The sequence below is a fragment of the Sus scrofa genome, chromosome 16 (assembly GCF_054392235.1).
Source record: "Sus scrofa isolate SSC_HxYL_T2T_F1_AM1 chromosome 16, Sscrofa_HxYL_maternal_Yorkshire_Landrace_v2.0, whole genome shotgun sequence".
Classification (NCBI taxonomy): Eukaryota; Metazoa; Chordata; class Mammalia; order Artiodactyla; family Suidae; genus Sus; species Sus scrofa.
This window is the reverse complement of record NC_139398.1, coordinates 31,623,468-31,645,058: the sequence shown is the minus strand read 5'-3', so window position 1 is coordinate 31,645,058 and position 21,591 is coordinate 31,623,468. Positions and strand designations below refer to the sequence as shown.

The 21,591-nt window shown below is 41.6% G+C and overlaps 1 protein-coding gene across 6 annotated transcripts in view; it reads left to right on the top strand.

Annotated features, from left to right (window-relative positions):
- Positions 1-21,591, top strand: part of ADAMTS12 (ADAM metallopeptidase with thrombospondin type 1 motif 12) — a 375,325-nt gene that overhangs the window by 328,815 nt on the left and 24,919 nt on the right. For all 6 annotated transcript variants that reach the window (XM_085002056.1, XM_085002059.1, XM_021076980.2 and 3 more), the window contains exons 21-22: positions 7,909-8,085; positions 16,066-16,209. In XM_085002056.1, the coding sequence (XP_084858182.1) occupies positions 7,909-8,085; positions 16,066-16,209 (321 nt within the window). The remainder of the gene's footprint in view (positions 1-7,908; positions 8,086-16,065; positions 16,210-21,591) is intronic.

Sequence of the window (21,591 nt, the reverse complement as noted above, 5' to 3'; positions counted from 1 at the left end):
CATGTATAATTAAGTCATGGTTCAGCAGCTGCTTGCAAAGCAAGTACAGCAGTGAATCTGCTAGACCTAAAATGAAAAGAAAGCTGAAACATGAAGAAAAATTTGGTCTTTGAAAGTATATTCCCTAGATTGATCTTTTGGAAGTCCGATTTTCTTGCCTTTGCTAATGTAGCTGTGGTTACTGGTTTTACTGGGCTACCTGCATAATCCCTCGTGAAAGTCTTTATCGGGTTTTAGGATTTGTCAGACCTGGTTCTTCTGGGCACCAGTCAGGCCTTACCTGTTCATCGCCCTGGATAGGACTGAGCTAGCCCCTGTGGGATACAAATGCACCCAGGCTGTGGGATACTGGTCAGTGGTGGGGTTAAGAGCCACGTGGCAGGTGGGGTACAGAGGTGTGAACTGTGCCTCCACATGCTTGCCAAGCAAGATACCCTGCCAGCCCCTGTCTTCTGTCTGGGGAGCCAGTTTCCCTTGATGACCTTGACTCAGAAGGAGAAAGAGCTACCTAGAAGTTTGGGGAGGCTGGCGTCCCCTCTAGATGTTAGCACCCTCACCTAGAGAAGATCTTGTGTCCCCAGAGAAGCAGGACCGTGAGGCGTCTACTGGACATCTCGGCTTCTCCTAGCAGACTTGCCTGGCAGACTGAAGCGTGGAATGTTGTTTATTGGTGTCAGGCCCCTTTTCCCAAAGAAAGGCTCTGATCTTTGACAAGAGAAGGAAAGCCATGCTACTCCCTGAGCAAATTATTTCACATTTCTTTGATAACTGCCAACCTCCCTTTTTCTGTCTTCATACTGGTTTTCTCTTAGGAATGAATGCTGGGTCTTTTTTCTTCCTCATTCAACTCCTAACAGACCCAAGATCCAACAAGGATTAAATGCCTGGCTACAAATTGGTTTCCGTATCCAGAAAAATCCCAAGGCACATTTCTGTCCCTGACCTTGCCAAATGTTGACCAGGTCCCCAAGTTGCACTTTGCTATCCCTGGGACTAATCCTTTCCTTGGAAGTTACGTGGCTCATAAAAAGGTGATGTGTGAAATAGCTCACACTCCAAAGTGTCACTCCAGTGTAAAACTCTAGGAATTCTAGCTGGTGTAAAATGTTGAATGGAAGATCCAGAAGCCCTTCTCTGGGGTCAGACCTCCTGAGGAAAGCCCTGCTCTGCCAGCTTCTCTCTTCCCATCGGTCTTTGGGTCTCCTCTCTCTCATGGCCGGGAGGCTTGCAGATATATTTACTCACCCCTGCAGCACTCCCAGTGGTCTTGCAGAAGCTGCCTCTGACATATCACCAAGTTCTGCCAGAATGTGGTAACCACCGCAACTAAACTTGCATCCTCAAAGTTACCCATGGGAAATGTCCCCTTTCTCAGAATAGCAGATAAACCTTATGTCAAAGACTCTATTTAACTACTGCTAGTCAATTACCCTGACTTTTGTTCTTTTTGACTATCATTAGGGATGCTGAATACACGACTTCCATTTTTCCTAGGGATGTTGATTTAAATTTTACCTTAAATTTTGGCAACTGACTGATTATAGCTCTTTGACTACCATATTATTAATCAGGTCATATGGGTGTCTGAAGTCCCAGTCAGGCGCTAGGAAAGATTTGAAGGCCTTCTTAGTTTCACTATTCTATCAGGACTCGTAAACATATTCAGAGGCAGGGAGTTCCCATCATGGCTCAGTAGTTAACAAATCTGAATAGGAACCATGAGGTTGCAGGTTCGATCCGGTGTTGCCATGAGCTGTGGTGTAGGTCGCAGATGCAGCTCAGATCTGGCGTTCCTGTGGCTCTGGCATAGGCCTGTGGCTACAGCTCCCATTAGACCCCTAGCCTAGGAACCTCCACATGCCAAGGGTGTGGCCCTAGAAAAGACAGAAAGACAAAAACAAAACAAAACAAAACAAAAAACACTTGCTCAGAGGCAAACCTCCCAAACCAAGAGTAGAAACGTAGACCCTTGTTTTATGATTAAATACCCAGAGAGTTTAGATTCTGCCAACTTGATGGTTTGTCTTTTCACAAATACTTTCTCAGAGAGAAGAATTCTAATTTGACCTTGAACCTTTCTGCATTATCCCCCAGTCTCCACTCCAGATCCAGAAATATTTTAATTCTCGTCAGATCCAGAAATAGTCCAATTCTTGAACTAAGGGTAAGCAGCAGCCTCATCTGAACCCACAGGTATCACACCTAAGACCCCTGGCTACTCACCAGCAATTCCCCACCACTGACAGGCTGTCTGAATTGCAGCTCGTTCCTGCTCTTCAGGTGTCCCCAGCACCACTCATCTCCTTAGTGGAACCCTCACACAACTGCCATGGACATTCTCTCATCTATGTGACCATACAATGAGCCAGTACATTTGGGTCTCTCCCCATGCAAAGTCCAAAAGGCGTTTTTTGGAGTGGCTTGCGTCTTCTGCCTGCATTCATCTGTCTGAAACAAGTTCAGGGCCAGGTTTATCCCACAGGTGTACTTGAGAAAGTATAGCTCTACAGAATTGAATCCTGGAGGCAGCACTGGGCCTGGGATCAGACACATCTAGCTTGGCAGCCCCACTCTGTCACCAGCAGAGGACACTGGTCCTTTCTCCCAGTCTCTTAGGAACTTTAGTTTTCTCACCTCTGAGAAATAAAGTGGATCCTATTGCTTCTACTAACCTCGTAAATTTGTGCAGATCAAAAGAGAGTGTGTGTGAAACAACTTTGTAAATGGTGAAAGGCTGTTCAAAGGAAGACTTGGGCAGACTCTGAGCTCTGGGGGAAGCTTAGGACTAGTTCTCAGGTGCAACTTCTGGCTTCCTGGACAAGGGGCAGGGGGGCCTGTGGACAGATGGAGTAAGACCTGTCAGTCCATCTGGTCTCCCCTCCTCGGGACTAGGAAGACAAGGTGCTTCAAGCATCCATGAACTTGGGAGGACTTGACCTACCCTGGGCCCTGGCACTCTCTAAATACCACCACGTGTCTGACACTGCACAGGTTTAGGTAAACAATTTTATTTTTCCCCAACCAAAGGCTTTCTTTCTAATTCCCACTGGAGAAATGAAGGCTTGGAGGGTTTAAACCACTAACACATGGTCAGTTGGTTCCAATACTCTCAGTTCTCAGAAACCATCAGCTGGGGGATGGGTCATCAATTTATAGATTTTCAGAAAGAAAGGAAACACTGAACAATAAATGTGTATAGTAGTTGTAAGACACATGCTAATTTCAGAACATTACAGTTTGCATAAGAAAAAAAGTGACTTTTGTGCTGAAGGAAATACAGTAAGTGACAAAATGAGCTTGAAAAACCTTCAGTTAGTTTTGACACCAGAGCTATGCATCATCAGGGCCCCAGGCACTTCTGGATTGAACATTTTGCCTGTACCTCCTACAGTTTTGTAAACTGGTGATTTGACAACCTCTTTATTATCTTTCTTAGAATGATAATAACTTTTCATAGTTAAGTCTAACAGATCTTGATTATTTCTGAAATAAGTCAAAGATTTTTCCATTTTCTTGGAATAATCTGTCTTCCCACCTAGACACTATTGCAATTTTCTCTTAGCAGTAGCTGACTTTATTGTCTGAGGCTTTGCTGGAAAATAAAAGTAAGAGGCAGCCTTTTCTTAAGGCTTTGAGTTTCATAGTATTCGGTGCTACATTTATTTAGATCTGAATTTTTACAAATGAATTAAATAGGAAAGAGCCCCTGTTTTGCTAAATAGAGACAGTCCCTGACTTTCATACATAACTTGTTCCCAGAAACATACATTGAAGCCCAACATGTAAAAGTGAAAATAGAAAAGTGTATATTATAGGGGAGCTTTTGTGCCCAGAAAGCAAAAATTGACCAGCTAGAAGGTGGATAATACAACTCAAAACCCCTCCATTTATTTTCTCTTGATATTATTGGTTGTGTGTCACCCTTTCTTGGCAGTCCTGAGTGTTTTAGATTAAGGGATCCCTAAGAAGAGAAAAGAACCGCAATTAAATTGAAGCCTTAGGACCACAGAAAGCAGGAACCCAAGAGCACTCTAGTTGAGGACTGATGTCCAGACCTTGAGGTCGCCATCATGGCCCCTGCCCGTCTCTTTGAACACCCCACCTCTGCTCTAGCTTTCTGATGGACATGTTCCTGAACAGCCCTTGTTGCTTCACAGCACTGCGCCTGTATAAGCCACACTCTCCTCTTTGAATGTTCCCCACCCCCTTGTGCCAGTCAAGTGAGCATTTGCTCTTCTTACATGATTTGGCTCAAGCTTTGGCTCCTCTGTTCAAGCCTTCCCTGTGCGCTTCAGATGAAATCCACTACCTCTTCCTTTGACCCCTCACAATATCATGAACAACTTATAACAGATAATCTTTATGACTTCAGCTTGTTATGCGATTTTTTTTTCCCCTGCTGGATTGGGATACAGAAGCTGGAACATAGTTACGTGCCAAATAACAGGGAGGCACTGAAAGGGGGATGGGGCGGGGGCGGGGGGACAGATGGATTTTGGTGCTGTTCAAGACAGAGTTTGGGGACCGAAGGGTCCTATGAATCTGTTTAGGGTAAGGAAAGGAGCAGCCAAAGAATTATTTCCATATCTGATTTAGTACTTAGAAAGCAAGGGAGCAGAATATAGGTCCAGTGATCCCAGACACTTAGACGACGTTAAGGCTTAGCAAGGTGAAGTCGTGTAGCCACTTGGTGTCAGGGTCATACTTGAATGCCATCTACTGACCTCCCAAGGCCATGCAGGTTAATTTCGCTATGCTCATTTGAACATCCCATTGGAGTCCTACATGAAACGTATATCAGGATGACTCCATACATCCAACCTAAGGAAGAAATGGTTGTGATTGCATCTTCTCTCTGCCAGTGGCTCCTGTGAGATAGGAGGATTTTTTCATTCTAACTCAAGCCAGTGGGCTGATTACATCATTTAAACAAACTGGTGTGGGAACTGGAAAAATGGTCAGGCCTGTTTGCTCACCACTGGGCATTAGCGAGGCTTTCTTTTCCTATTAACCCAGCTCATATTCTCAGTCTGGTCCCCAGGCTTCAGGTTAGGAAAACATGACTACAAATGACCCTCCTTCAGGGCAATAAGAAAATGAACATAATAATTGGCATTCGGCACACAAAGGCAAAACAGGTTTTGGAGTGGAGTGACTTAATATTCTGCCACTTCCCTCTTGCTCACTGCATCAGAGGCCCTTCTGATAATGGAATAGAAAAGTCACAGATTTAGTGTCTCCCCTTATTATTTATTTCACCATATTAATTTTTTTATAAATTTTAAAAATTATTTCCCCAATACAATTTTTTTTTCTACCGTAGAGCATGGTGACTCAGTTACACATACATATATACATTCTATTTTCTCACATTATCAGACTCCATCATAAGTGACTAGACATAGTTCCAAGTGCTACACAGCAGGATCTCATTGCTAATCCATTCCAAAGGCAATGGTTTGTATCTGTTAACCCCAAGCTCCCCAACCACTCCACTCCCTCCCCTTCTTCCTTGGCAGCCACAAGTCTATTCTCCAGGTCCATGATTTTCTTTTCTGTATTTCACCATGTTAATAAACCTCATTCGCCATTGAATGTGAATACACTCTTAGACAAAGGATTAATCTAATTCGAAAAATCGAGGAATAGCAATTGTAGTAACAAACGAAAAACAAAACCCCATTTTACACTTAGGTCTTGTAAGGTCCTTATAATAATAAAGAACCCTCTAATTTTAACCCTGGGGTATTTCCTGGAAGACTGTTTGTCAGACAAATGGCAGCTTTGTGTGGAAATTATTAGCACGCTTCCTCATTTGTTCTGTGGCTGGTTGCAAGTGGGCAGTTAACTTTTTTTCTCTAAGTACTTACAGTGCGGCAGGCAAGTGAAATTTTTTATTTGTTTTTGGAAGATGTCTGGCAAATGTTGCTTCCTCCTGAGAGACTTAACACACTTGATTTATAGAAGTACGAAACATCCATCTGCCCCCTTGTTACATGGACCCACATCTTCTGTTGCAGCCCAAGGTTTGAAGTCAGTTGACTTGTGCAATCCGCCAAGTGGCAGGAAAAGCAGGATCAGTCATTGGGGAGGTAACCTCTACTGAAAGGTTTTGAGGAATTTTCTTTCACTATCCACAACCCTACAATGATGACTATTCCACCATAGCCAGAAAGAGTGCAGAATCTTTTACTACATAGCAAGGAGGCCATTAATAGGCACACTTTGGTGGTGGTGCATTTTCTCAGCCACGACTGCAATGAAATCTTTGATGGAAGGATTGAGAGGGTGAAGGAAGATGCTCTCTGTCACCAAGGTGGCCACAGATATCTTTATCCCCAGTGGTCCTTTTCTCAGAATTGATACACTCATTCAGCAGGCCTATTTGGAGCACTTTGCTGGGCCTGGCCCCCTGCTAGATGTTCAAGGCACCATGGTGACAGGGACAGGTTGGGTTCCAGTTGCATGACAGAATCTACTGGAAAGGATGGAGAGAATAAATAAAAGTTGTTTCAGATTCAGGTTCCTGTGGTGGAAGCATAGAAGGATCTTAGATATATAACAGAGAGATAGGTATCCTTTGAAGAAGGGAGGTATTCAATGAAGACCTCATGGAGGAGGTGACATTTAAGTGAAGCCTAACGGACGTACAATGGTGGGTAATGTGAAAGGTGGAGGGAGGAAGATTCAGGATATATAATTAACCCCCAGAGAATCTGAGGGAGAGTGGCTGAGAACCACAGGGGTCAGCCTCCATGCCACCTACCTCATGGTCCCCACCTAAGTGTGGCCATGAGAGACTAGGTTGCAGAGGCAAGATGAGATGAAGAGAAACTGACGGCACTAGTATTGTTTACAGACTGTGGACTAAGTCTTGGCAGCTCAAGTTATGATTGGATAAAATCTCCCTAGATGGGGGATGGAATCCAAAATCCAAGAAGTTGGAGAATAAACCTAAGTATTCCAGAATATGCCACATAAACTCTGGTTTTAGGTGACCTGGGCCTGTCCATGTTTATCATGATCTTAAGGAAAGCAACAGCCTGCAGGAGGAGTGTTGCCCTTTACTGGATGGAGGGGCTGCTGCTCTAGGTGTGGGCCTGAGGGAGGAGGGGTGTGGGGGAGAGAGGTGCAAGGAGGGCCTCTGCAAGAGCTTGCAACGAGCATGTGCTGAGAAAACCCTCCGTGAAGAAGGCAGGTGCTGATGGCTCTAGGAAGAAACCTGGTGGGCGATGGCGCATAGGGGGAAGCCTGGGAGTGGGGACAAGGGCAGGTTTTGCCCACTCCCTGAATCAAACCACAGGGCAAGCTATTCAGTTTATTTTCCTTGCACAGGCCCTTCCTTTGAAAAAGAGTAACCTACCCTGCCTTGGGTGTCAGGGAGAAAAAGGGCTTTCTGCAGGATTCTGAGGGAGAGGTGGGTGTGCCTTGGCAGAGCGCTCCCCAAGGGCAGTTGGTTTGCTTCGAATGAATCCAGGCATCAAAGGAAGGGACCACCCACTGAGAGGGATGCAGCGCCAGCATCACCTCAAGCCCACCCCAGCATCTGTCATCTTCACTGCAGCCCTGTAGGTAACACTTATGGTCCCAGCTTATAGATATGACAGCTGAGGCTCAGGACGTTTTTGCAACTTGCCCAAGGATTCGAAATGAGTGAGGGACAGAAATGGACTTTCCAGCCAGTTCTCACACTTTTCTGACACGGCGTTCTGACACGGGGACCCCGTCTTGGGGAACTGCTTGTGAGACTCCCTCTCTATAGCAAGTGTGCAAAGACAGTAAACTAGCTCCTCTTCACAACCAGAAGCGTGGAACGTCCTGATGCTTTGTAAAACCCCTGGGGATCGGGGCATGGGCGGCCTGATGCCAAGGACTCACGTGTCCCCTTTTCTCTCTCTTTCCATCCAGTGCTCCAGAAACTGCAGCGGGGGCTTCCAGATCCGAGAGATTCAGTGTGTGGACAACCGAGATCACCGGAGCCTGAGGCCATTTCACTGCCAGTTCCTGGCCGGCATTCCTCCTCCAGTGAGCATGAGCTGTAACCCAGATCCTTGTGAGGAGTGGCAGGTGGAGCCATGGAGCCAGGTACGGTCCCTACTACACCACCCATTCAACCCAGTAAACGTGAATCTCTGCTTACTTTGTGAGTCCAGAAATCGGGGAAGACCACCTGTGCATCACGCCAGCACCTGGCTTCCACTGGACAGGTCCAACAACCTGAAGACCGTGTCGTGTAGTTTCAATTATAACTGTTCTGGCACAGCAGAAAGGAATCCAACTCATATCCATGAGGATGCGGGTTCTATCCCTGGCCTCGCTCAGTGGGTCAGGGATCTGGCTTTGCTGTGGTGTAGGTCACAGATGTAACTGAGATCCTGCATTGATGTGGCTGTGGCGCAGGCCAGCAGCTGTAGCTCCAGTTCGCCCGCTAGCCTGGGAAGCTCCATGTGACGAGAGTATGCCCTAAAAAGCAAATAAATAAACTATGATTGTTTTATTACAGCCTAGTCTCCCAGTGAATGTACAGGGGAATGAGAGGCATTTTGGAAAGCCTCAAGTGCCCCTCCCAGGCTTCTGCAGTCAGGCTGGGGGTAATGGTCAGATTCTTTGCACACACAGTGTAATTTCCGAGTTCCACCTCTCAGTTAAATGCCCAGATCTTTGTTTATACAAATAAAAAGAAGTATTGGTGCAGAGTTCCCTGGTAGCCTAGCGGATAAGAATCAGGCATTGTCACTGCTATGATGCAGATTCAATCCCTGGCCTGGGAACTTGCTGGGCCAAAAAAAAAGTTTGCAAAAAGAGGTGTTTGTGGAATTCCTGTCGTGGCGCAGTGATTAACAAATCTGGCTGGGAGCCAAGGGGTTGCAGGTTTGACCCCTGCCCTTGGGTTAGGGATCCAGCATTGCCGCGGGCTATGGTGTGGGTTGCAGACACAGCTCGGATCCCACATTGCTGTGGCTCTGGCGTAGGCCAGTGGCTACAGCTCCGACTGGACCCCTAGCCTGGGAGCCTCCATGTGCCGTGGGAGCGGCTCAAGAAAAGGCAAAAAGACAAAAAAAAAAAGAGGTGTTTGTGTGTTATCTGTCGTATTTTGTGACGGCCTAGGCTCTGTTGCCCCTTTGTCCTTTGTCCTTCAGTATATGAAAACAAGTGGCTGCTCTTTGGTGAAGTATAATGATTTCCTCTATGAACAGGTGAATGCCTTAATAGCTAAAAAAAAAAAAAAATACTTATAATTATATCTATGCATGGTAGAAAGAAAAAGATAAAAAAGAACCCAGCATATTTTGAATGCACCAGACATTTTACCTATAATACTTGTTTGTGGGTTTGTTTTTTTTTTACTCAAGCTTTTTTACAGCATTTTTTAATTTAAACTTTAGTTGATTTACAATGTTCTGTTAGTCTCTGCTATACAGCAAAGTGATCCAGTCATGCATGCAGCATATATATATATATACACACACACACATTCTTTTTCTCATATCATCTTCCACAAGTTATTGTTCTGTCACAAGTGATTGGATATAGTTCCCTGTGCTGTATAGTAGGACCTCTTGTTTCAATTCTCACAACAACCTGAATAGTAGGCCTTATTAATTCCATTTTATAGGTGAAGAAATTGAGACTTAGAGGAGAAGAAACTTACATGAGGTCACAACTAGAATATAAATGGTGGAGCATTAATATAATATATAATATAATTCAAGTATAAGGCTGACCCTGATGCCTGTACTCTTTCTACTGTAGAACTTAGCCCGATAGATGTGAAACAAAGAGTGAACTTAGGAGAAAGGGTGAGTCAATAACTATTTGGGGGGAAAGTTACCATGTGTGGGGGAAGGGAAGATACAGAACCACAAGCTTAGGATAAGAGTTAGTGTCCAACTCTGGGAGACTGAGGCCCCTCCACCTTCTTACCATCTACCAGGTCAAGCACCCACGCCGATACCTAAGGCTCTGGGCCAACACCTGGTCTTTTCTGGAGGCAGCAGCCACCAACTATCCCCTCTTCCTCCTCCTTCCCCTGTCCGGCTCTTGAGGACATAAAGTGCCTGCTACTCCCACGCTCTGGACTTCGGCCTCCAAGCTCTCCGCATTTGCTGAGCCTGGTGACCGCTTCCAGAATCCTGAAATGTGCAGAGAAGCTTCGATCTCCTTGTCAGAGAAATGGCATTTGCCAGTTCCAAGATGAGCAGTCGTATCTGCTTTCTGCCTATGAAAAAGATGAATTGTTAATGCCCTCTCAGTAGCTTCCGGGAGCCCCAGTCATGAGTCTGTTCCCTGGAGGCCTCCCATCACCCTCCTTTGTAAATTGCTTTGTACTGAGCAAATCACAAAATTGGAAGACTTCCCTCTGGGGGAGCAGTGAAGAGGGAAATTGCTAAAGTCGGTTAACCTTTCCCTGGAAATGTTGAGGCACTATTTAGGGACGGGGCATCTTTAGGTACTTGCCCTGAGCCATCCTGATGCTGCTCCGTCTTTACATACTATCAAAAGGCTGCCTTCTTGGGAGTGTTCTGGGCCTGTCTGTGAATGTCAGCCAGCCCACACTACTTGCAGGGAAATGCTTTTCAGCTGTGGGAATGTCTCCCCTGGTTCTCAAACTTCAGCATTACCCAGAGGGTTTGTTGTGCACCCCACCCCTGCAATGTCCAGTTCAGAGGTATAGCGTAGGGCCTGAAATTTTGCATTTCTAACAAGGACACAGAAGATGCTGAAGTTGCTACTCTGGGGAACCCCACTTTGAGAACTACCAGTTTATACAGTCTTTGCCCACCCTTTCCAGGAGATTACTTGACCAGGTGGCCGTGGACTTAATATGCACACATATAGGTATGCAACGGGATCCCACATGTGGGGTTTCTCTCTCATGTAGGGTTAAAAACAGCAAATGAGTGGGCAAAGATCTACGTTGACTCTCAAAGTTGGAATATTGTGAAATAAGCCCTTTCATTGAGCAGAAAAGATTAATTTTATATAATTTCCCTGTTTTCTATGGTTACCACCACACACATAGTGCCTGATGTGATAGGCATGGCATTGGCAATAACTGTTTTGTTGTTACCATGTCATAATTAAGATCTTTCAAAGTACTTTTCAGAGTACTCAAAAATATTTTTCAAAGATTCATGGTAAATTATTTAATTTCCTCCTAGAAAATGCAGGAAAATGAGCCAGTAGATCTTGCAGAATTTTTCTAGTGAGCAAAAACTGGACATATTTTAGTCCAGTTGTCCAACTTGTCATCTCGAGTTTACTTCGTGAGCATTACAGCTAGTGCATCAGCTCCTTAGAAAACCCATCAAATTCCACTCTTCCAAATATGGGCAAATTTACTTCCAAAGTTTTACGTAGTAGGGAAGGACGGCTGAATTCCGTGTTTTAATAGGAGATGAACAAAATTGTATCACGGAAGTTTGCTTTCTGTTTGAGCTGTCAGAGCCAATCAGAATAAAAACATCTACCTTTTACATTTTAGTTTCCAGATACCTGTACCAGAAGGTTAAATGCAGATAATGGAATGACAGCTCATTTAGGTTTTTAACCAAGATTCCTTCTGTTTGACATAATTGAACTATTTAGCATCTTCTGATTTTTTTCCCTTCCTCTTTATCCTCAGAATTTCCTTTGTCAATCCTTCGATTCTTGAATTCTTATTTTAATTTAATCCTTTAATTCTTGTTTTACCACTGTTTTTGTTTGGTTGGTTTTTTTGTTTGTTTTTGCTTAAACAACAAAATTTTATTTGGTCACCATTCTTTTTTGTTTTGTTTTGTTTTCTCTTCTTCTTAGGGCCACATCTGTGGCACACAGATGTTCTCGGGCTAGGGGTCCAATCAGAACTATGGTGCCAGCCTACACCACAGCCACAGCAGTGCCAGATCTGAGCCATGTCTGTGACCTTCACCACAGCTCATGGCAACACTGGATCCTTAACCCACTGAGCAAGGCTAGGGATCAAACCTGCATCCTTATGGATACTGGTTGGGTTCTTCACCCACTGAGCCACGAAGGGAACTCCATATTTCATCACAGTTCTTGAGGCTGAAAGTCTGAGATCAAGGTGTTGGCCAGACTGGTTTCTTCCGAGGCTTCTCGCCTTGGTTTATGGATGACCATCCTCTCCCCGCATCTTCACATGCTCTTTGGCCTGTGTGCTAATCTCCCCTTCCTATAAGGAGGATATTCAGATGGGGTTAGGACCCACCCTAATGATCTAATTGTACCTTAATTACCTGTTAAAAGACTCCATCTCTAAGTACATCACATCTGAGGTACTGGAAGTTAGGACTTCAATATATAAATTTTGGGAGAACACCGTTTGACCCATTACAAGCATAGCAAAGGTACTAGCAAGGTATGTACCGCAGCAGGATAAAAGGTTTAATTTTTTTGTGGTGGTAGTGATTTGTTTTATTTGTTCCTAATAACCCACCCTAAATTCAGGTGTTAAATAACTTTTTTTAAAAACTGAAATAGAGTTGGCATCCAGTATTATGTTAGTTTCAGATATACTCTATGATGCTTTGATACATTATGAAATGTACATCCTGACAAGTCTAGTAACTATCTGTCCCTGTATTATTTCAATATTATTGATTATATTCATTATATCGTATATTCACATGATATATTTATTATATATCTGGAGCTTTGTACCTTAATCTCCTTCATCTATCACCCCCTACCCCACACCCCTCTCTTCTGGCAAACACCACTTTTTGTGTGAGATTCCATGTATAAGTGAGATTATGCGGTATTTGTCTTTGTCTGACTTATTTTACTTCTAGATCCATCCATGCTGTTGGAGGTGGCAAGATTTCGTTTTTTTGTGGCTGAGTAGTATTCCATTATGTGTGCATATGTACACACATCTTCTTTATATACTCATCTATCAATGGACACTTAGGTTGCTTCCATATCTTACTGTTGTAAATAAAGCTGTAATGAACATTGAGGTACATATTATCTCTCTGAATTAGTATTTTCTTCAGTAAATACCCAAGAGTGAAATTGCTGGATCATATGTCAGTTCTATTTTTATTTTTCAGAGTAATCTCTATGCTGGTTTCCATAGTGGCTGTACCAGTTTAGATTCCCACCAACAGTTCCACATTCTAGCCAACATTTGTTATTTGTTGTCTTCTTGATGCTAGCCATTCTGACAGGTGTGAGGTGACATCTCTTTGTGGTTTTGATTTGCAGTGTCCTGATGATTAGTGATACTGAGCATCTTTTCATGTGCCTGTTGGCCATCTGTATGTCTTCTTTAGAAAAATTTCTGTTCAGATCCACTGCGCATTTTTTAATCTGGTTGAATAAAAGTGACAAGAGTGAGAATCCTCGTCTTATTCCTGATTAAAAGCATTCAGCTTTTTAATGTTGAGTGTGATGTCGGCTATAGCATTTTACATATGGCCTTTTTTATGTTGAGGTATGTTCCCTGTACCCACTTTGTTGAGAATTACTGTTATTGAATTCAATCAAAACCTTTTCTGCATCTATTTAAATGACCATGATTATTTTACTTCAGTTTGTTAATGTGGTGTATCACATTGATTGATTTGTGGATCCAGAAACAATCCTTTTATCCCTGGGATAAATGCTACTTGAACATGGTTATGATCCTTTTAATGTATTGTTGGATTCGGTTCACTAATATTTTGTTGAAGATTTTTGAAGCTATGTTCTTCAGTGATATTGACCTGTAATTTTGTGGGTTTTTTTTTTTTTTTTTTATGGTGTCCTTGTCTGGTTTTGGTATCAGCCCTTGCAGAACAAGTTTAGAAGTGTTCCTTCTTCTTCAGTTTTTTGGAATACTTTGAGGAGGATAAGTATTAACTTTTCTTTAAATAGTTTACATGTGATGAATTCACCTGTGAGACCATCTGATCCTGGACTTTTGTTGGGAGTTTTTTTTTAATTAATGATTCAGTTTCTTTATTGATAGTCTAACAGAGTTCATAATTTTCTGTATCTTCCTGATTCAGTCTTGAGTATTGGTACATTTCTAGGAATTTATCCATTTTGTCTAGGTTGTCTAATATATTGGCATGTAATTGTTCATGGTAATCCCTTATGATCCCTTGTAATTCTGTGCTAGCAGTTGTAACTTCTCTTTCATTTCTGAATTTATTTATTTGAGCCCTCTCTCTTCTTTTCTTGATGAGTGGCTGAAAGTTTATCAATATTGTTTATCTTTTCAAAGGCCCAGCTCTTAGTCTCATTGATATTTTCTATTGCTTTTTAAATCTCTATTTCATTTATTTTTGCTCTATTCTTTATTATTTCTTCTAACTTTTGGTTTTGTTCTTTTTCAAGTTTCTTAGGTGTAGGTTAGGTTATTCATTTGAAACTTTTGTTTCTTGAGGTAAGTTTGTATTGCTATAAACTTCCCTTCTAGAATTGCTTTTGCTGAATCTCATAGTTTTGGATCAGTGTGTTCCATTTCCATTCATATCCAGGTATTTTTTTTTAATTTCCTCATTTTCTTCAGTACCACATAGTTTATTTAGACTCCACATGTTTATGTTTTGGGGAGATATAAAATTATATATATATATATAAATATTTTTTGTAGTTGATTTCTAGTCTCATACCATTGTGGTGGAAAAGATACTCAATGTGATTTCAGTCTTAAATGTAGCAAAACTTGTTTGGTGAACTAGTATATGACTCTATTTCAAATTCCATGTGCACTTGGAAAGAATCTTTATTCTGTTGCATTTGGGTGGAAAGTTCTATGTATATCTATTAACTACATTTGATCTAAGGTAACATTTAAAGCCAATGTTATTTTTCTGTCTGGATGATCTGTCCATTGATGTCAGTGGGTGTTAATGTCCCCTAATACTACTGTGTTAATAGCAATATCTCACATTTTTGTTAATATTGGCTTTATGGATTTAGGTGCTCCTGTGTTGGATGAATATATTTACAATTATTATATCTTCTTGCTGAATTGATCCATTTATAATTACACAATATTCTTCTTTGTCTCTTGGGTTTTTGTTTAGTTGGTTGGGTGGGTTTTTTTTTTTTTTTTGCTGCACCCATAGCATGTGGAAGTTCCTGGGCCAGTGATGAAACCTGCACCACAGCAATGACCACACAGATCCTTAACCCACAGATCCTGAGTCACTAGGGAACTCCCTTCATCTCTTCTTAGAATCTTTAAGATCAATAGACAAAATATTGTCTGATATAGGAATTGCTCCATGGCTTTCTTTCATTTCTATTTGCATGGAATACCTTTTTCCATCTCTTTACTTCAAAGTAACTATTGAAAGGTATGTACTTATCGCCATTTTATCAATTATTTTCCAGTTGTTTGGTAGTTCTTTATTTTTTTCTTTTCTCTTCTGATTTGATGACTATATTTGCTGTGTTTGGATTCCTTTCTGTTGGTGTATTATTTATCTATTATAGTTTTGTTTTGTGATTACCATGAGGTTAAATATGTTTTATATATATATTTTAAATTGTCTGTTAAGTTCAGATTCATTTTAATAACCCTGAATTTTTATGTCTCCTGAACCCTGAATTTTTATATATATTATATATACATAAAATTTGTGTGTGTGTGTGCTTTTTAAGGCTGCACCCACAGCATATGGAGGCTCCCAGGCTAGGGGTCGAATCAGAGCTACAGCTGCAAACCTGCACCAGAGCCACAGCAACACCAGATCCAAGCACATCTTTGACCTACACCACAGCTCATGGCAATGCAGGATCCTCAACCCACTGAGCAAGGCCAGGTATCAAACCCACAAACTCATGGTTTCTAGTCGATTCATTTCTGCTGCACCAAGATGAGAACCCAATTTCTTATTTCTGAACTAAAAAAAAACATTGTTAAATAATTGGGGGGGTGGAGTTCCTGTCATAGTTTGGCGGTAAAGAATCAGACTAGTATCCATGAAGACAGGGGTTCAATCCCTGGCCTTGGTAAGTGGGTTGAAGAAAACGATCATCTCTGAGAAAAAAAAAAAAATATTTATTTCTTTATACCTGAAAATGACACCATTTTTACCTGACCTTGTCCCTGTTGTGGGCCAGTGTTCCAGGTCCTGTGGAGGCGGAGTTCAGGAGAGAAGAGTGACATGTCCAGGGGGCCACTGTGACTGGATGAAAAGGCCCAAGTCCACCGCCCCCTGCAATGGACACCTGTGCTGTCACTGGGTCACTGGGCACTGGGGCCTGGTAAGAATCAGTTGTTGTCTCTTCTGTTTATTTTAGTCTTTTTTTTTTAAAAAATATCATTTGTTTTTTCTTTTGATTTTAAAAGTCATATCTAATCCCTCTAAATGTTTAATGTGTCCATTGATTCAAAGTGTGTTTCCATATATTTTAGTTCTATATTTCACTCCTCTGTTTTCTCATACCTCTAAGTGTACTAAAAGCTGACCCATAGCTGACATGGTGGTCAGTGTTAACTGCCCTGAGTTCAGAAGAGAAAAAGATCAAATACCTGCAGAAGAGAAAAGATCAAATACCAAAAACTAGCCCAGAGGCACAAAGCCTAGGGAAAAATGATTGGGAACCCTAACATCTTCAATTATCTGGCTTTTTCTAGAGCAAACAGAAGTTGCATATGCCCTGAAGCTTGAGGCTTAGCATGATTTAGTGAATTTCAGATCTCTTGTCAACTGGCAGATCATCAGTTTGCAGGATGGCCAGTATGTTTGATGGAAAAACAAATAAAATAATTAAATTGTAAATGAGAGAAAGATTGATGATTCTTACAGAGTTTACTTACTGTAGAAATAAGACCATCAGAGACATTAAAAATAAGGAAATTCTCCCATAGCCAGATTTGCCATCATTCTGACTTGTTTTATCCTAGGTTCTCTAAAAAAAAAGTCTTGAGGTGAAATCTGATACTTTATAAGGAATTACCACACCAGGGAAGCAAGAGCAATAGAAAAAAGGAAGGAGGCGGGGAAGATGGGACATCAGGTACAAAAGGTGACAAACAATGAGGCTGACCACTTTTCCTAACTGACTGCTTATTGGTGTCAGGAACAAGTGAATGCTTTGCTCTGGAAAGGTCTTCTTTTTCCTTCTTTGGCTGCAACCGCAGCATATGGAAGTTTCCAGGCCAGGGATCAAATCCAAGCTGCATCTACAACCTACACCACAGCTGCAGCAATGCCAGATCCTTAACCCACTGCACCACAGTGGAAACTCCATCTAAAGAAGGTCTTTTAAAAGCTGTTGAACTACTGCCTCTTCAAGGAGTTCATCCAGAGGCAGAAAGAGAGATTATCTACTGCCTCCTCATTCCCAGGGTTAGGTAGAAGGACTCCCCTTAGATGGCTGGTATCCTGCCTTGTCTTGGGTTATTCATGTGTGGGAAGGTCTCGCTGTATCTCACGTTTCATTGGCAGCGAGAAGGTCCAAAGACAGGAGGTGAGAGGCATACAACATGGGCATGAAGTGCAGGCTGACGGGTTGTACTTCCAGGAAGTTGGTTACTCCCTCACCTGGGGCCCATCAACAGCCAACAGCTAGGAGAGCCAAGAGGTTCTGATACACTAACCACTCGACTATTAATATTTTTAAAAGTAACTTGTTCTTGTGGAAGTGTATTTTAATGATTATAATTGTAGCACAAGCAGTGCAGCATTTTGCCAAACATAATGTCCTCAGATATTTTTAGGTTGCTGTGTTCTAAATAATTGTCATTGTTATAGCAGTGTAGTTGTACCTGCATAGCGCTGATCAATTGGGATGCTGTCATGTACTCTTGAAAAAGGCCCCTGCTGGTGCATCTAACTCAAGGTTGTATTAGTCTCTGGGCATTATCCCACTCAAATCTAGGTGGAGCAAGATGACTCACTATTGCTAAAACAACATTGTGTATTAATCAGTTAGCCTGCAACAAATAAAAAATACGTATTTTATTACTTTATAGCTTAAAAAAATGACTAGTAGACAACGAAGAATGACATCAACCATTCTCTTAGACAAGATCCATAGCATTTTCTATTGCCCTGTTTTCATGGGCATCTATTCTGATTCATGATGAATTTCCAAGGGAGAGTCTGGTATCCAGGCAAGCTTCTGGTTACACAGCCTACTAAGCTCTCTGCCAGGGCCAGTACCTAGCTTTCACGCTACCCCATGGGACATGTGAACAATAGAAAAGGTTACACAGTTGTGTCATTTTCCATATGAAGATAATTTATATTTAGGCATCTTATAGTCTCTCCCTTAGAAATTTAATTTATTTCCTATTTATTAGAAATTCAGTTATTGCAAAACCAATTTTCCCCACAACCTGAAAAATTATACTCAACAAATAAAGATGTATTTCAGAATTAGGCTCTTCACAAATACCCTGGAGCCCTGTATAACAATTATAAGCTTCACTAATCAAATCAAATGTGACCATTAGAAAGCAAAATTTGATACAATGTGAACTTCCATGAAAATACTATAAATTTGGGCCCATTCAGGGTACAAAATCCCATAGATTAAAAACTACAGATAACTTTTTTAGGTCTCAATGTCAATTTCTTGAGGCTTTAGTACCTTATTTGTTGTAAAGGAAAGTTGGATAATGCAATTTTCTTTCTGGCAAGAATGATGGTGATATCCTAGCAAATATGACAATAGTAATGATGTGTGAAGCATATAAAGCTCTTAGGGTAAAAATTGAAAAGAAGAAATTGTCAAAAACACCCCCATGTTCCTGGAAAAATACAGGCTGCTCCCCATTTTGACATTTAGGTAGCACAGAGGTTTTAAGTTGTGAAATTTTGTGTGACTGGTCTTTAGCCAGATTTCTAGTGCATTTCTTCAGTTATAATTACTACATGAAGTTGGAATAGAAAGTGTTAATATCAATGAGAAACTTAAAATACATAGACTATCTGACACAATAATTCTACCCTTAATAATTTAACCCACAGAGTTCCTGTTGTGCAGCAGAAATGAGTCTGACTGGTGTCCGTTGGGATGTGGGTTCAGTCCCTGGCCTTGCTCAGTGGGTGGGGTATCCAGCATTGCAGTGAGCTGTGGTGTGGGTTGCAGATGCGGCTCAGATACCAAATTGCTATGGCTGTGGCATGGGCTGGCAGCTGTAGCTTCAGTTCAACCCCTGGCCTGGGAACTTCCATGTGCCATGGGTGCTGTCCTAAAAAGCAAAAAAATAATTTAACCCACAAATATCCCAGTAGATGTAATCCTAGATGACTGTAAAGAATGTTCATTGCCATGTTGCCATAATAGAAATTCGGAAAATAATTTGAATATCTATTGAAGGAGGAACTGGTTAATTTTACTAATTTATTATAGTACATCTTTTTTAAGAATGAGGTAGACCTATATTTCTTTTACTTTTTTTAGGGCCACACCCATGGCATATGGAAGTTCCCAGGCTAGGGGTTGAATCTGAGCTACAGCTGCCCACCTACGCCACAGCCATAGCAACATCAGATCTGAGCCATATCTGTGACCTGCACTACAGCTCATGGCAATGCTGGATCCTTAACCCACTGAACGAGGCCAGGGATCAAACCTGCAACCTCACGGATCCTAGTTGAGTTCATTAACTGCTGAGCCAGGGAAGGAACTCCAAGACCTATATTTCTGAGATGTGAAAATTTCCAACAGCAGAAGTTCAGAATTTCCTTAGAGGGAGTTAGAAGTAATGGTCTCTTGAAGGGGGGCATGAATGAAAGCTTCCTTGGAAGAGCCATATATTAAGATTTCATCAATTGTGCATATCGCAGAATGGGGGGTATTGGAGGTGGTTCCACCCACCAGCGTTTGGCCTTGCCCTTGACCTCCATGATCTATTATTAAGTAAAAAGGACAAGTTACATAGTGTTTAAGTAAGACATATGAATGGATTGAACATACACATTTGCCATTTCCATTAAATAGCAGGAGAGAGAAAAAACTAAAAGTGTCACAAACCCACAAAGACAAAGAAGACAGGAAACAGCAAAGGGAGGGGGTCAATAAAATTTTGGGAGATAGGAGCAGATAGCCAAATTTATAATTGATTTAACATGCCAGAGAAAGCTTAACATTATCTATAGCAAAAATATTCCAAGTATCTCTGAAGGCAGAGGTGAGGGTAAAGGAAAATAGGAGTTGATTGAAAGTTTCTAAGAGAAGCAGTTGGATCTTTAGAACCTTTCCTATTTCCCAACCATAGTCTAGAAGTCTTCTCTCTGGAGAAGGAGCAAGATAGACCTTGGAGTCAGGCACAATTGGTCAGTGGTTAAGTGACCATATCACCAGTGGCTAAGTGATGTAAATACAGTAAATAGTGTGATGTCCCCCTCTCCCACTGAGCTACCCAAAGGCAGGGGACCAGTTAAGCCTCAAGAGGAAAAAAACCACATGCGACCTCTTGCTGATCACCTTAAAGCCATGTCTCAATAACTGCCACCCAAAGAACTTCCAATCAGCTCATCAGTGCCTCATATTAACTACGCATAAGGAGCCTAGGACTTCTGGACATTTAAGAAAACCCTATCACACCAAGGGCAAAATAACAAAACAGAACCAAAGGAACTCCAAGGAATAGAGACTATGAAAGAAACAAATGAACTCCTCCTCATAATATATAATCAGGCTCATTAGAGAAATGAGGTTATACCCATGTGGTAGCTTCTCATTAAAGCTATATTAAAAGCATATGAGAAGAACTTAGAAGATTTTTAGAATGGCAAAAATGAAAGTTTAAATAGAAGATTGTGAAAATAAGATGAAGAAATCTCTCAGGAAAAGGGGAAGACAAAGTGAGATAAAAGATAAGGAGATTGGAGGATCAGGCCAGGAGGTACAATGTTGGAATAATATTTCAGAAAAGGAGAACAGAGACGAAACAGAAGTGAGGAAATTGTCAAAGAATTAATACAAGAAAAATTGTCCATATCTGGAGAACATGAGTCTCCACGGCCTTCATTAAATGCTATAATAAAAAAAGAAAAGTTAGGGAAGAGGAATGTGTTTCTACATCAGTAAGACCAGAAAACAAATCTTATTTTTACATGGTTGTTACAAGAATTGAACTCAATATTTCCTATCTGCTTACAGTGCTGAACATACATGACGTGCAAGAAAATTATTCAGTTAAGATGCTTGCATTAGTTTGTATCAGTTATTAATCATCAAGCAGTGTCTCCAGTTGATCTGTGTTAGTTGAGTGGTAGCAATAACAGATTCCAGTCTTCATGTATTTGTTCTATAGCTTCTCACAGAGAGTTCTTCACTGATTGCTGAAACCTGAGAGTCACCTTTTCCCAAACAGACCAGTTTAAGCTGAAGAGAAGCTCTGTGTTCTTATTGGACAAAGAAAGCATCCAGGACTGAATAAGGATAATGCAGGGGTCAGTATAGGGTGTGAGCAATTCAGTTATTCAGCAGCCTCGGAGCTAAGCTCCATCCCTATCTGGGGTGCTCAGTTCTGAACAAAGATCCTTTATTTTTATTGGATACGAGGAAGTGGAACTAAGCATTAGAAGAGGTACCTGCTAAAACCCCAAACTCACAAGTTAACAAAACCCAAATCAGTACCCGTGCTTCCTACCTAATCCTCCAATTAAATACAACACAAATGCATGC